Genomic DNA, 14055 nt, shown 5'->3' with positions numbered 1-14055 from the left:
GGTCCAATTTATTTCTGGTATTACTCCATGAAGAAAGCTGTATACCTCCTCTGATTAGTAGTAGGTAACGTATAGGCTATATGGAATGTGCTGTCTGCAGTTCGTAATGTGGAGTCTAATTTTAGATGTTTCTGTTTGTAGGTGACCAACAGGAGGCAGCACAAGATCTATTTTAATTAAACCAGACTGAAAGCAGGGACATATTTGACAATATTTATAGCTGAACATTATGCTCAATTTACATATTTTCCCTTCTAACGTCCAATAAAGCATAGAGATCAGTAACATTTTGCTGCTGCCTGGGCTCTGCTGATATGTGGAAAGTATGATACTACATGTTTGCCGAGATGTTCATTCTTCTGTGAAATAAAAGCACTGAGCAACTGAATCCTTCTCGGGTCTGATTTTTTTCAGTGAGTTTCAAAATACAGAGAATCTACAGTGTTTCTAATGAGGTCAACTACTTATTTTTCTTTCCTTTTTCAACTGGAGAACATTTTTAATGTTAGATTATAACCAAGAATGCAGTTAGCATGCATGAAAACTGCAGTGAAAGGCATTTTTTTAAGTATCCTTGGACCTTGTATTTGTATATCCTTTGTATATCAGTTTTCTGCTCCCACACTAAATTTGATTTAGTCTGCTGAAAAGTTGTAAGTTTACAATTGTAAAGTACTTACTTAAATTGGTATCTTTTTTTTATTAAGTCCAACTAGCTCAGATTGATATACAGGGGGGGTTAACAGTTTAAGTATTGCAAATGATTAGGTATTTACTTTGACTGAAATGGGCTTCCATACTACTTAGAAGTGTCTTTAAAGAAAAGGAGATATAAGCTACTTAGGCTAAAATTTGTGTGCAAAGGGTACAGAAATGGCATTAATGCAAAGTGAGGGAGCCCTGTGTTGTCTTGTATTCTTCCAGAATTTAAAATTCTATGACATCCAAACCTCTGTATAGATAAAATAGAGTTACAGCAATAAAAATTAACCTTCCAGCACTCCAAGGCCTTTGCCCCACTGCTAGCAAAAGCTATTTGGAGACATGTACAAAGCATTCCAACGGCGTTCACAATGTTAAAAGCTTATGTTGAACAACGCAGAGATTCACAGACCAAATTTGAGAGCCATAGTTGTGTAACCCTGTGCACAATCAGAAGGAAATTGCATAGGTACGTACTACAGATCCAGAAAATTCACCATGGACTTGCAGAGTTTGTGTCTGAAGTAGACCATATGGTGAGGCTTTTGTGATTGTGATCAAAAGGAAGGAAGCAGAGCCTGGATTTCGTGAATACACTACACATACATTACATGTGAATTCAAGACAGTTCACGTGAATGAAGGAGGTCCAAGGATTTTTGTTGGAGGAAGCTGGTATATACCAAGATTTTTAACCTGTGATCAATAGCCTCTGTAATAGCGGAATAACAACGGGGGAGAAAGTAGAGCTATTCAGAATTATGTGCAAAGGTACCCTTGGAAATCATATGCTTCCTAGTTCAAATTATTCTAATGGACACTAATCACATTTAGTGTTTTTGTGCTTCACAACAAAAGAAGTATACTCAATGAGGTATAATTAGCACTAATTATTTTTGCAGACTGGCAAAGGTTCAGACTGCTAATGCAGGTTCAGACTTTCACTATCATCTTTCCACCTACTTGCACCTGAACCTAGTTTGAACTACCTTGCAAGACCTTTAGGGCACACTTGCATCTTATTTCTGAGCACTGTCAAAATACTTGTAATAATGTAAATTGAAGCCTAGTTCAAACCTAGGCCTTGCTAACAAATACCCCTGTATAATACATGGCCAACAATGTGGCATGGTCTTGCTACCCTGCTCCTTACTATTTTCCTTTTCAAATTTTTATGACACTCAGTACACAATGGGCAAGTATGGCAGCTAAATATCATCATCTGTAAGTAAGCCCGTAAATTCATAGCCTTTCCCATTTAGTTTCTGTAAGTATTTTCAGGAGGTTCACTGCCAGAATTGTGGACTGACACTGGAAAATACCATTTTCAAGGAGATTTGTAGTTTCATCATCACAATTATGATTACTAGAAGCTGTATGAATCAAATAACCTATCTGTCCAGTGAAACTGCTTAAGTCCAATACAGCCCAGAACTTGGATTTGAAAGGATTGAGCAAGTAATTGTTAATAAATATATAAAATAATACATACGTGCATCAGGTTAGGCAGAACAGAGGTAGCAAACTTCAGCAAAAAAATGTTTTTAATTCTCTACCTGCAAGTAGTGCCTTAAGCCTGCACAAGGGTCACGTTACCACGGCAACAGGATGCAACCCAAAGAGCAAGTGCCCGACACTGCCCGTGGGGCTGCGGAGACAAAAAGGAAGAGCCCCAGAACAGAAAGCTCCGCAAAAGTGTTTTGCATGTATATTCACCTACAGTAATGACGTGGTGGCTTACATAAGCAGCACTTCCCAGAAGATAATTACTTTTTTATCGCAGTATCTCCACAAATGTTATTTCACTATTTTAACCACAAAACCCGCAACACACTCACACCACACCGTTTAGGAGGAAATGCCCGTGGCGATGCCGTAGCTCTGCCACCACAACCCGCCTGCCTGCTGCTCCGCGGCTGCCCCTACGCGGCCGCGGCAACGCCCGCGGCGGGAGCCCGCACCCTCCGCCCGGGCCTGCGCTCGCGCGGCGCACCGGGGGGAGGCGCGCCCGAGCCCCCCGCCCCCTTCCAGACCGCCGCAGAGAGGCGCCAGCCCTCTCCCGCCTCTCCCGCCGCCCCCGCAGACAAAGCAGCCGGGACGGCGGCGCCGGGGCCGCCCCGTGCGGCTCCTCCACGACCCGGCGAGATGCCCGCCGCGGGAAGCCCCTTGAAGGGGGAGGCGGGCCTTGACAGCCACTAGCCAATCATCGGCGGCAGCGGGAAGACAAGCAGCGACTGTAGCCAATGGGGCCCGGGGGCTGCGCACGGCGGCGGCCCCGCCGGGCGAGTTGTTGCCGCGCTCCGAGCGTACGTGGGGGACTCCGGGCCGCCGGGCGCGTCAGGGCGGCGAGGGGGCGGGGCGGAGGAGCAGCGGCGGCCGTGGCCCGCCAATAGGCGTGCGGGAAGGACTGACAGGCACGCAGCTCGGCCAATGGGAGGGCGGCGGTTGTTAAAGGGCCGGCGACCCGGAGGGGAGAGCTGGGCGCAGGTGAGCAGTTGGCGCGGCTCCCCGGGGACCCGGGCGGGGCGGGCAGGGGAGCGGGCCCGAGGCAGCCGCTTCCGCCGTGGGGCTGCTGCCCGCGCGGGGTGCAGGCGGCCCCCGGCCCCTTTGAGGGGGGAGCGGCGGAGCCCCGGCTCCTGAGGGCGGTGAGGCGGTTGCCGCCGTCCTCCTCGGCGGCCCGGCGGGGAGGCCGTCCTCTTCCTCCCGGGAGAGCCGCGGGGCCCCGCCGGCCCGCCTGCGGGCCACTTGCCGGGGGGCTGCCGGCCTGCGGCGCGGGTGGGGGCCGCGGGCCCAGCTGCTGCCCGGGGCTCAGCCCGGCGGGGCTCGGGGAGGCGCCGGCCGGGGCCGCCGGCCCTGCCCTCGCCTCCTTTGTTGCCTTCCTCGGCCTCCCGCAGGGCTCCGTGCGCCTCCTGGCGGGCCCGGGCCCGCCCCGCCGCCCGGCGGCGAGGTCGCTGGCTGGGCCGGCGCGGAGCTGGGGGCCGGGCCTGCCTTCGCGCCGCCAAAGGCGCGGCCGGCGCGGCGGGGAGCCGTGCTGCCGCTCGCGGCCGCGGCGGTTTCGGGGGCTGGGGAGCTTTCGGCTGATGAATCTGTGGAGCCAACGGCCTGAGGCCGCGGCTGCTTCCCATCCTGGGTGCCGCCCCTCCGCCGCCCTCAGTTACCCTTGTAGGTGCTGTTGGCTCCCTTTAGCCCTTGCCGTTTCAGGTGCTGAAACCGCAAGCTCCTTGCGGGGAGGACTGCCCATTCGGTGACCTGTGTCCAGCAGCACCCGGGTCCTCCTGTGCTAAAGCCTCTCAGGACAAAAGCAGAAGTTGTTCTAAGCCAACATAGCCATCCGTTAGGAATCACATGCAAAGTTTTCTGGAAAGCCCTAGGCTTTAGTATCATGCAAAGATCATCAAACTCTCAAATTTTATTTTAAAAAAATATACGTAGCAGATCCTCCTGATTTAAAGGTATTTTTTCCTTCAGTCATAAGCTCTGAAAGCCTTTTAAAAAAAGGCAAACCATCAAGGCATCAAACTTAAGAAAAAAAAGTAATGATTTTTGTAGAGAATAATTCAAGTTCAATGCTAGCAACAGTCCTTCAGTCCTGGATGGTTTTTGTTGGCTTGCTTGTTTTGTGGTTTTTGTTTGTTTTGTTGGTCCAACACGTGTTCCCACAACAATATGTGAGCAGGGGAGACACAGAGGCAGAATGGGGATGCCTTTGTCATTAAGTATGTCGAAGTTATTCAGTGTATCTGTGTTCTGTGTGTTTATGGGATGTTCAGTTTAGTTTTGCAATACTTGTTTTGTTTCAACTCTGGCAAATAGTTTGTGTTTCTTTAGTCCAGTGATGGGGACTTTCTTGACCCCACGTTCCTTCTGGCCTGACAGGGCTGCGTCAGACTCATAGCTCCATGTTGCCATCTTTCCTGGAAGACCCTTGAAAGCTTTCTGTTACCGTGTGACTGGAATTGTTTCTTTTTTTCTAGCCAGCATTTTGCATTTCTACCCAAACTGTGAAAATACGCATTTTGCATTTGCAGCTAGCACCATGCAGTATGATGGGGGCGTGACTGGTCGTGTAATGGGCTGTTTGCATCCTCTGTTGTTTCCCAGGGATCTCTGTCACTTGACCAGACTGCAGCTGTTCCTTGTCAGGTGACTGATGTCTTTGGTCAAGTGCCAGAAGTACTTTTGGTTGTATAGTTGAGAAGGAATTTTTTTCTTGCAGATGTCTTCTCTTACCTTCATAGTGGTGTAAGTGGCTTGATCTGACCAAAAGATTTTTTTTTTTTTTTTTTCCCCACCTCTGCTCTTATCTCCACATGCTGCTTCTGAGTGAACTGCCCATCTTCCCAACTGGCACACTCAGCAAATATTATTTGCTGTGGAATCCTCTGCAAAGGACACTAAAATGTGAGCAGTTACAGTGCTGATTTCAGAAAAACTGTCATGTCTACATACAGTTTTTTTCAAAATCTATGCATTTCATGCTTTAGACTTAATATCAAAGCAAAACTTAAACACGCTCTATGTTTTTTTAAGTCATGCCTTTCAAAACGGTGATAGGTTTGGGGTTCTTTTTATGTAACTATCTAGAATGTGTACAAATCCTAGCTTATTACCGTTCCTGTCCCTTACGCACCTTGAGCATGTAACGGTTCATTTTTCTGCATGAAAAAGTAATATCCTGGAGACCATCTAGCAATGTCAGAAAACAGAATATCCCAAACCTCAGCTTTAGTTAGATAATAATGCTTTTTAGTTAATATATCAGAAAGATGAACAGTCCCACAGTGGGGCTGATGTAACTCTGGAAGTCGATATGCTGTTAAGACAATTCATTAACACCCGTTTATATTAATAAGAAGGGAATTGTCTTTAATGAGGCAATACGCTTTCAAAAAGGAAAGAGTTAGAACAGGTAAGATGTACTTACCAATTGGAAGTTAATAGTCATGAGTTTTAAAATAGGTAAGCTTTGCTGCTCTTTTACTGGGAAATTCAGGGGCTTGTATCAGACACAAAAAAAAAAGTCTAAAAGAAAACTTTACATAATAAAGGAACTGAATGCCAGTAGTTTCCAAGGTAGTAGTATAATCCTGAAAGGTTATGGGCTTGACTCATGGCATAAAATCCAAACCCAAGATTAGGCACTTCACAAAGAGTGGCTGAGGAGATCAGACAGGCGATGCACAACACCTGCGCAAGGAGCAGTGGGACTGACCCACAGGTAACCCGACATTTGTGTGTTTTGACTCGTGACCTTCTCTTGGAGCCATGATGAAAGCTTGGCTGACTGTCTACCGCATTCGTGTAGAATTATAGTTAGAAAATGATGTTGGAGAAAATTTGATTTGAAATCCCTTTTTTGTTGTTGTTGTTTTCCTGTGATTGTGCCCACTTTATCCTGCTGTGCTAGCACTGAGAAATTTAGGGAGGGCCAGGGTAAATAGAGATGCCATATGAGTCTCTCAAATCCTGTGGTTCCCTGGTACTGGGGAATGACCAGAACCTTGTTCATTCCAGCTGGGGCTAAGTAAAGGACTTAGCCAGCGCATGTCTTGAGACAAAAGCGGCTGTGATTCAGCAAAAGTCTGATATTTAGGTACTTCAAGAGACAATTAAGTATCTACTAGTACTTTCAAGAGTTTGACCTATCCAATTGGCAAGTACTTGGGAAAGTCTAACCCATTTTTCCGTAGTTGGCAAAGTACTTGAATGTTCACTTAAGTACATGCTTAAAATAAAACATGTGAAATCTTACTGATTTCAATAAAAATAAGTGTGACCTTATACATAGAGGTTCGGTGTCTTGGTAGTGACAAGTCAGAACTGCTACAATTCTTGTGGAACTTATGTAGTGTATAAAGACTCTGTGTAATTCCCTTTACCTTCTGGAAGACCAATTCAAAATGGATACCTCTGAATCTTTCACATGCACTCCCCACCCTGAGAACACGTAAGTGCAAATGTGTCTGTTTCTAAAGCCAGCCTGAAGATATGGGTACTTGGTCATTCCTCAGTAACCAGGAATCACAGCTTAATCTGTATCTTTATCAGTCCGGAATAATTGCATTATTAACAGAGAAGCTTCTAAAAGCGCTCTTAATGCGTTCTGTGTGCAGGTAGCTTTTCCAAAGAATTCTGCTTGGTCAGTTTTTAACAGTTAAAAAAAAAAACCAAACCAAACTTACACAAGGTAAACTTAGAATTTGATACAGAGGTCAAGAAAGTCAGTTGCCATAATAACAGAAAAGCACCAGCGGTATAATTTGCGTTTGAAAACCACAGCAAGTGCCAGATAAATTGATTTTCTGCCAGACAAGTCAATATGATGCTGCTACCTTGAAAGCCCAAGTATCTTTTCTTGGTAAACTTATAATAATGAAGGTTAAGGAGACGCTAAAAGATCAGATAAAAGGTCTCAGAGAAATTTTGTGTAATTCTAGCAGATCTGGTGCTGTGTTGTGGTATAAATCTGAGTTTTCAAACTGCAGCGTTTTTCCTATTTTAGTACTGGTTATGTCAAGTTAAGGGTCTACATTAAAGCAGTAGGTTATATATATTTTTTTTTTTAAATAATTCCCTTTTCTCAGAAACCAATCAGTATTTTATTTTCAGAAGGGCAGGAAGTTCCACACATCTTAAGCAGCAACATGCAGCGTCCAGCTTGAGACTGAGGAGCCAGAAGTGCTGGTAGCTGCACGGGAGCAGTGCAGAGTGGTCCGTGCTGATACACGCCCGTGCTTTATGCAGTTGATTTCTTCTTGGGACTCGGTTTTGTGTATTTGCTCGCCTAGTAACCATCGGAAGTAAATGGATTCACAGCGAGGGCAATATTTTAAGGAGGAAAAGCAGTAAAGCAGTTACCTAAATGCAAAGTTTTACAAAATATTTGAGTCCAGCATGCTTACGTGTGGGGTATGAAAGAATGCTGCTTGATACGGAAAACTTTGTAAGTGAACCACTTATTTACAGTCAGTAGCACAGAGGAAATGAAGAATGATGTCTAAGCTATTCTGTGTATTATCCCCCACATGGAGAGTTTTGATGTAAGGTGCTGATGTGTATGTTTTAAACAAGTTTAGGAGAATAACAGGAGAAAAAAAAACTTGGACTTTAAGAATCCTGGCGGGGGGTTATTTAAGGATTCAGTCCATTAGTCAGTAGCAATCAAATATGTAATCTGTGAGCCATTTGCTTCAGGTGGACAAAATTCCATACTAGATAACTAGTGAACAAACGTAACAGCTTGAAAGTGTAAGTACTGTGTAGTGAATTGTTGGCCTACTTGGTGTAAAGCCTTTTAAACCTGCCTAAAGTGGTAGGTAACGTGGTACAAAAGAAAGGTCAAAATAAGTCCTAAGTTGGACCATTACCCAGCAGTCTGACCACGAACCTTTTTCATTCTCAGACCGTGCTTTCAATTCTTTCTTTTTTTTTTTTTTTTTTTTTTTTTTTTTGGGTAACATGGTCTATGATACACTCATCACTGCATTAATTGTCCTCTGTTTCTCCCGCTCAGACTTTGCCCGTTCTGTAGAGTTGCGTGCATTCTGTCAGGTGTGTTATGGGGCTTAGCTTTCTTTTCAGCATCAGGCCCAGGACCAGCTATTGCTGAGGGTAGAGGACTGGACATGCTTTCAACTTGTCATCCCATCTGACTTGAGGTGTTTTGCAGTGTGGGACGGATAGAGGAGGGCTTTACCATGGGCGTGTAATGGATTCTTCCTAAATCTGTGTGCTGTTAAAACCTCTTTAACTTTTCATATTAATCTACCTTTTTTTTCTTTTCTGGAAATGGTGTCTCATGTAAAATGTCTCAGAAATTTCAGTCCCCTAAGCATTTCATGTTTTTGAAGTAATGATATAACAATTTTAGCTTCTTTTGAAAATAATTGAATGTGTATGTCAAATTTCAGCCTTAAGCACATTGTGACTGGCAAAACTGTAAGAGTTGAAGGAAAATAGCTGTATTTTTGTAATGGAAATATCGACTCAGTGGTTTGTGACATGGATATATTAATGGATTTATAATTCATATGAGATTAGAGAAGGTATCTGTAGCTACTTTATATTGAGAGTGTATCAAAATGGTTTTCTTCTGTTGAGTGAATGATCAGTTCAAAATACGCGTTCCTTAAATGATGACTTAGGAATCAAGTTCGTTAAATGAAAATATGCAGTGTATACGTTGGAGATTTATGTTGTTTGCTTTTTTTCTCTTAGGAAGCCTGACAAATAGGAAACTACTACAAAGTGAAGAGAAAATTCACTTCACGAGAACTGAGCTCTGCTTTCATTGGCTTTTAAATTTCTGTTAATAACCGATTAGTGTCAGATCGTCTCTGTAGTCTGCTGTGGTGAAATTATTAGGTTAAAGCTGGAAAAAATGAAACAATTAAAAAGAAAAAGAAAAAGCAATTTTAGTGTTCAGGAAACTCAAACTCTCCTTAAGGAAATCAGAAAAAGGAGAGAAGTACTCTTTTCAAAGCAACTTAATACAACAATTAATGAGATGAAACGGAAAGCTTGGGAGGAAATAGCAGAGTGTGTAAATGCTGTAGGTGAAGGAGAGCAAAGAACAGGGACAGAAGTGAAAAGGCGATACCTTGACTGGAGAGCACTCATGAAGAGAAAACGTCTGAATGCAAACATCAAAGTAGTAGGTGCTGGGTTTCACCTTCCTTCATCCAATTTAGATGACTCTCTCAATGAAGACATGGATGAGAAAATGGGATTTGCAATTGAATCTAGTTTTGAATGGCAGAATATCACTGACTTCAGAGAAGCCGGTGGATCTTTAACAGAAATCAAAGTAGAAGAGGAAGAGGAGGATCCGCAGAATTTTGAAGTGAGTGACTGACGTACATTAGCTATATGCAATATGGCTTTCGTTTTGTTTCAGCATAAGGCTTTTTGCTGTGTTTCTTCCTAGCATCTGTTTCTGTTTTTTCTGAATGTGTGAACTGAAGAAGCTGTAGGAACAAATAGGTTTCAGAGAGATGGGATTCAAATCTAGCAACTTGCAACTGTGTGTAAGGTCTTGGATGTTGGTTATGAAATTGATATCCCTCAACTTTGAATGTGTATTTGCACATCTGTTTTCCATTTGCATGTGCCGTAGGTAAGAATTAGTTTAGTCAGTAGAACGCAAATACGCTGTTGAAGGAAACTGGTGATTTTAATACTGAGGCTGGCTGGCTGGCTGAACGGAGAAGAGAAATGCACCTCTTTTAACAAATGGAAGCATATGTTACCTGCAGGTACAGAAAGAAACAGAATGCTGTTTGTATTTCTTAAACCGAACCCAGAGGAGATGAAAACATTACTTGAGTAAGTCAGTCAGCCATTCCTGTCTGTGAGAATTTTAGTGTGAATTTGACAAGCAGCTGTGGGTCCTGTAGACAAGTTGTTACTCCTAGTAGTACCGTGACTGCCCTGGGGTAGGCAGCCAGCTGGAGAGAAGGCGAATGTTTGGATAGTTTTGTTGTACCTGTACAGATGTCTAGTTCTCCCTTCAAAAAGGGTTACTCAGACAGTTTTGGGTTGGGTTTTTGTTTTGGAGGGGGGAAGGCGGGGGAAGCAACTCCTGTCTTAGCTCAGTTGAGCTGTGTGCTGGGAAGAAATCCACGTAAGCTGTGAAATGGTAGTGAGCCTACTGTCTGACAGCTGCTGAGGAACAGTGTCTGTCTGCTCTAATGCTGGAGGACTGGCAGCAGCTCTCGTTGCCTTAAGATTTTCTGATCCCCTCTCTTCCTCAGTTTGCCTTTCTTTTGCAGCGTACTTAGTGGGAGACAGTTACCCTTGTGTACTCTGAATTTGTAGCACGTAAGGGCTGTAATTCTGCACAAGTTGTTACAGTCCACCCAGAGCAATTGTCCTAACCACCTAGTCATCTGCATCATAAATAGCTTTACAGCAAATGTAATAATACAGAATGGGTTAAACAAGTCCTTATTTATTGACCCACTTCATACAGTTTGAAGGGTTAGGAGCATGTGAAAAATACCAGCGTTACATGTTTTGTAGAAGCGGAATCCTCAGGTTAGCAAAGGATGGGTTAGCTTACGTACCACGTAGCCTATGGATCCAGCTGCTCTGATAAAGAATTAGTCACAACAAATTCCTAGGGGCTTACACAGAAGTCACCCAGCTATATGAAAAGTAAGAACCACATATGCTTTTTTTAGATCCAGTTTTCTCTCAGTGGTTCTGAATGCTCTATAATATCTATCGTGCAGTATTTTCTGTATCTTCTTGCATGTCCGCCGACAAGCTGATTTTGCGTTTTTCATGGCCAGATATTAATTGGTAGATAAAACGTGTTTCTCTGCATGTGTAATGGTAGAAAACAGTCTTTTGATCTAGCATAGTTCATAGAATACCTCAAGTTGGAAGGGACCCCTAAGGATCCTTGAGTCCAACTGCCCGCTCCTTGCAAGGACTACCTAAAAAACTGTTACCCTCGCAGTTCTCATCTGGTATTATACCAGTGGCATGTGACTGAAGAGATTGCATCATGATACACTCCGTTTCATAAAAATGACAAGAACTCAGTTAGTTCACAGCATGTGAGTTAAACAGTTCTGAGTAGCTTTTAAGATGAAAAAGCCCAGTATGTTCTTTTCAGTCAAGGTGTGTGTGATAGATTTAGTCTGGCATAAAGACTGGAATGTAATTCTTGTCTGTTGCGTTCCTCTCTGCAGTTTCCTATTGAGGAAGAAGAAGAAATTTTGTCATCCGTTCTGCCGGATTCGAAAAAGGAAAGTGACCTACCAGACTTCCCCCACATTGAAGAGTTTGGAAATCTCAGCTCTGCTCAAGCTAGGCTCGCCTATGAAGATTCGCACTTGCTTATAAATCTGGAGAAGCAGAAGGTGGAGCTGGAGAAGCAGCGACTAGACATTGAGGCCGAAAGGCTGCAAGTAGAGAAGGAGCGCCTGCAAATTGAGAAAGAACGGTTGCGGCACGTTGACTTGGAGCGCGAGAGGCTTCAGCTTGAGAAGGAGCGTCTTCAGATTGAATGGGAGAAACTCAGGCTAGAGACTCTGCATGCCGATAAACCTGCCCTGGAAAATGACCTCGCCCAAACAGAGAAACCCATCATACAGCCTCTGGATCTAGAAACTGAAAAGTTAAAACTTGAAAAAGAACGTTTGCAGTTAGAGAAGGAGAGGCTGCAGTTCCTGAAGTTTGAGTCAGAGAAGCTGCAGATTGAGAAGGAACGCTTGCAGGTGGAGAAGGAGCGCCTTCGAATTCAGCGAGAGGGTCACTTGCAGTGAACTCCTTGACTGAAGTATCAACATTAGTGTTTTGATGTTTGTAAAATAGAGGTAGTTCTTTTCTTAATACTGAAACTGTCCTAGAGGCTTAACATTCTTCTGTTCAGAGTTGAATGTTGATGTTAAACTGAAAAAGGAAAAAAAAAAAAAAAGGAAGAAAAAAAGAATGGTGCTCAATATGTCTGTGTGCCTACATAACTGAGCTTATGTGTGAAATTGCTTTTCAGTGTATCAGAACTAAGTGTTACGTTCTCTTGTCTTCAGTATTGTGTTGTGTTAGTTTGGTGTCCTCCTCTCATAGACACATTGAGAAGAAGCAAGGCTGAACCTTGTGCTTTTTTCACTGTACTAACAGTAAGGAAGGATCAGAATAATCAGTGTACGTTGTGAAGGCATGGTGCTGGTGCTAGCCTGCGCAGTAAATAAGTACAAGTTAGACAGAACACAATAACACAGTCACGATGCGATTGGTTCGTTAAACTAAGTTTCCCCTTTTTGTTTTTTTCCACCGCCGCAACTGGAAAAAGAGTTCAAGAATTATCTAAAAGTTAAAGTACAAGTTAAATTCACTGCAGTTGTGTTTACGGTTGTTCCATGGCTTGAACTGAATGGGGGTGCAGAAAGTAGTATTCTTCCTTTTGCATGGAGTGTTCATACTAGCTAAAGTCACACATCAACCATGCCTCCTATAAGCTGGACTGTTGGTTGCACCAGGTCATTAATAATGCGGTGTGGAATACAGCACCCGTCTTAGTATAGCACAGGGACGTACTGATTGATCAGGCTTGCTGTCCGAGGGGTCTGTGATGGCCCCCTGAAGTACATCGCTGGACCTGGTTTGTTCCTTGAGAGACAGTAGCTGGTGAGGGGAGCCTGGGGAGTGGAGGCGCAGAGGCTGAGCACAGACTCAGGAGCACTGAGCTTGACCATGACACTCCTGATGTTCGTTCTGCCTGGCCAGCACGGAGGTCACGTCTGCGAGGCAGCCAGAAGAGGCTTCTATGGCCGAGGCCATATCGTGTGTTTTAGTTAGACAAAGGGAAATGGTCGGTGCTGAAGGCTGTCAGTATTTTTCATAAGCAATGCATTCATTTAAAATAATAAAAAAAAAAAAGGAAGCTTTCTATTATTTTGTATGTGTTTAAATCCCACCTGAGCCAGACTTCACATTTCTCATCTTTCTGCAAGTAACTATCTTTTGTTGACTCCATTTGAAACTTAGGACTATGCGAATACTAAATTGGAATATAGGTTGAGTGACTTACATGGATTCTTGTGCAAGTAAATATATTTATACCACTACAGGACTACTTTTATTCTGCAAAGAAAATGTTATTTTTTTATTACTGAAACAAGTGTGCTTCTACAGTGGAAATAAATTTGACTACTACAACCCGAAATTGCTCTTGAGACTGTGTGTCTTCACAGAGAAGCAGGGCTAGGTACAAAGAGGAACCTGGGTACTCAACACAGCAGCACCCCAAAGTTGCGGGTGCCTGTACTCCCTGTGTAGTAAATGGGAGAGATGAGGCGTCTCAAAGTCGGACTTCAACCACCCAGCACTTGACTGGAGAAAGGCAAAAGGAAGGAGACACAAACCAGCTGGGCAGGAACGGACGCGGGCTGGACGCCAGGTGCCCCCCAAAGCCGCGCTATCACTCCCCTCCACAGCTGGACAGGGGAGAGAAAATCTAACGAAAGGCTCGTGGGTCGAGATAAGGACAGGGAGAGGTCACTCACCAGTTACTGTCATGGGCAAAACAGACGCAACTTGGGGAAATTAATTTTTTGCCAATCAAAGTCAGGATAATGACAAATAAAACCAAGTCTTGAAACACCTTCTCCCTGCCCCGCCCTTCTTCCTGGGCTTAACTTTACTCTTGATTTTCTCTACCTTCTGCCCCGCAGCGGTGCAGGGGGACGGGGAATGGGGTTGTGGTCACTTCATCACATGTTGTCTCTGCCGCTCCTTCCTCCGCAGGGGAGGACTCCTCGCACTCTTCCCCTGCTCCAGCGTGGGGTCCCTCCCACGGGAGACAGTCCTCCACAAACTTCTCCATCGTGAGTCCTTCTCACGGGCT

At 44.3% G+C, this 14055-nt stretch overlaps 1 protein-coding gene across 2 annotated transcripts; it reads left to right on the top strand.

Annotated features, from left to right (window-relative positions):
- The first annotated feature begins 3131 nt into the window (after positions 1-3131).
- LOC309604255 (myb/SANT-like DNA-binding domain-containing protein 4) lies at positions 3132-13340 on the top strand. Of its 2 annotated transcripts, none has more exons than XM_082339186.1 (3): positions 3132-3188; positions 8919-9543; positions 11399-13340. In XM_082339186.1, exons 2-3 carry the CDS (start codon positions 9082-9084, stop codon positions 11972-11974), a joined length of 1038 nt encoding a protein of 345 aa, XP_082195312.1. In that variant the 5' UTR covers positions 3132-3188; positions 8919-9081; the 3' UTR covers positions 11975-13340. The 2 variants fall into 2 exon arrangements, with proteins under 2 accessions (XP_082195312.1, XP_082195313.1); XM_082339187.1 differs by lacking the exon at positions 3132-3188 and adding an exon at positions 5886-5919.
- Positions 13341-14055: the final 715 nt, after the last annotated feature.

Source organism: Platalea leucorodia, assembly GCF_965183815.1.
Source record: "Platalea leucorodia genome assembly, contig: HAP1_HAP1_SCAFFOLD_524, whole genome shotgun sequence".
NCBI lineage: Eukaryota > Metazoa > Chordata > Aves > Pelecaniformes > Threskiornithidae > Platalea > Platalea leucorodia.
Note: the sequence above shows the minus strand (reverse complement) of the source record. Positions and strands in the feature narration are given on the sequence as shown.

What these genes read in the sequence shown, in the direction of transcription:
- LOC309604255 (XM_082339186.1), top strand. Translation starts at nt 9,082, where the DNA reads ATGAAACAATTAAAAAGAAAAAGAAAAAGCAATTTTAGTGTTCAGGAA. An exon ending in AGGATCCGCAGAATTTTGAA is followed by an intron (nt 9,544 to 11,398) that starts GTGAGTGACTGA and finishes TCCTCTCTGCAG; the next exon opens with TTTCCTATTGAGGAAGAAGA.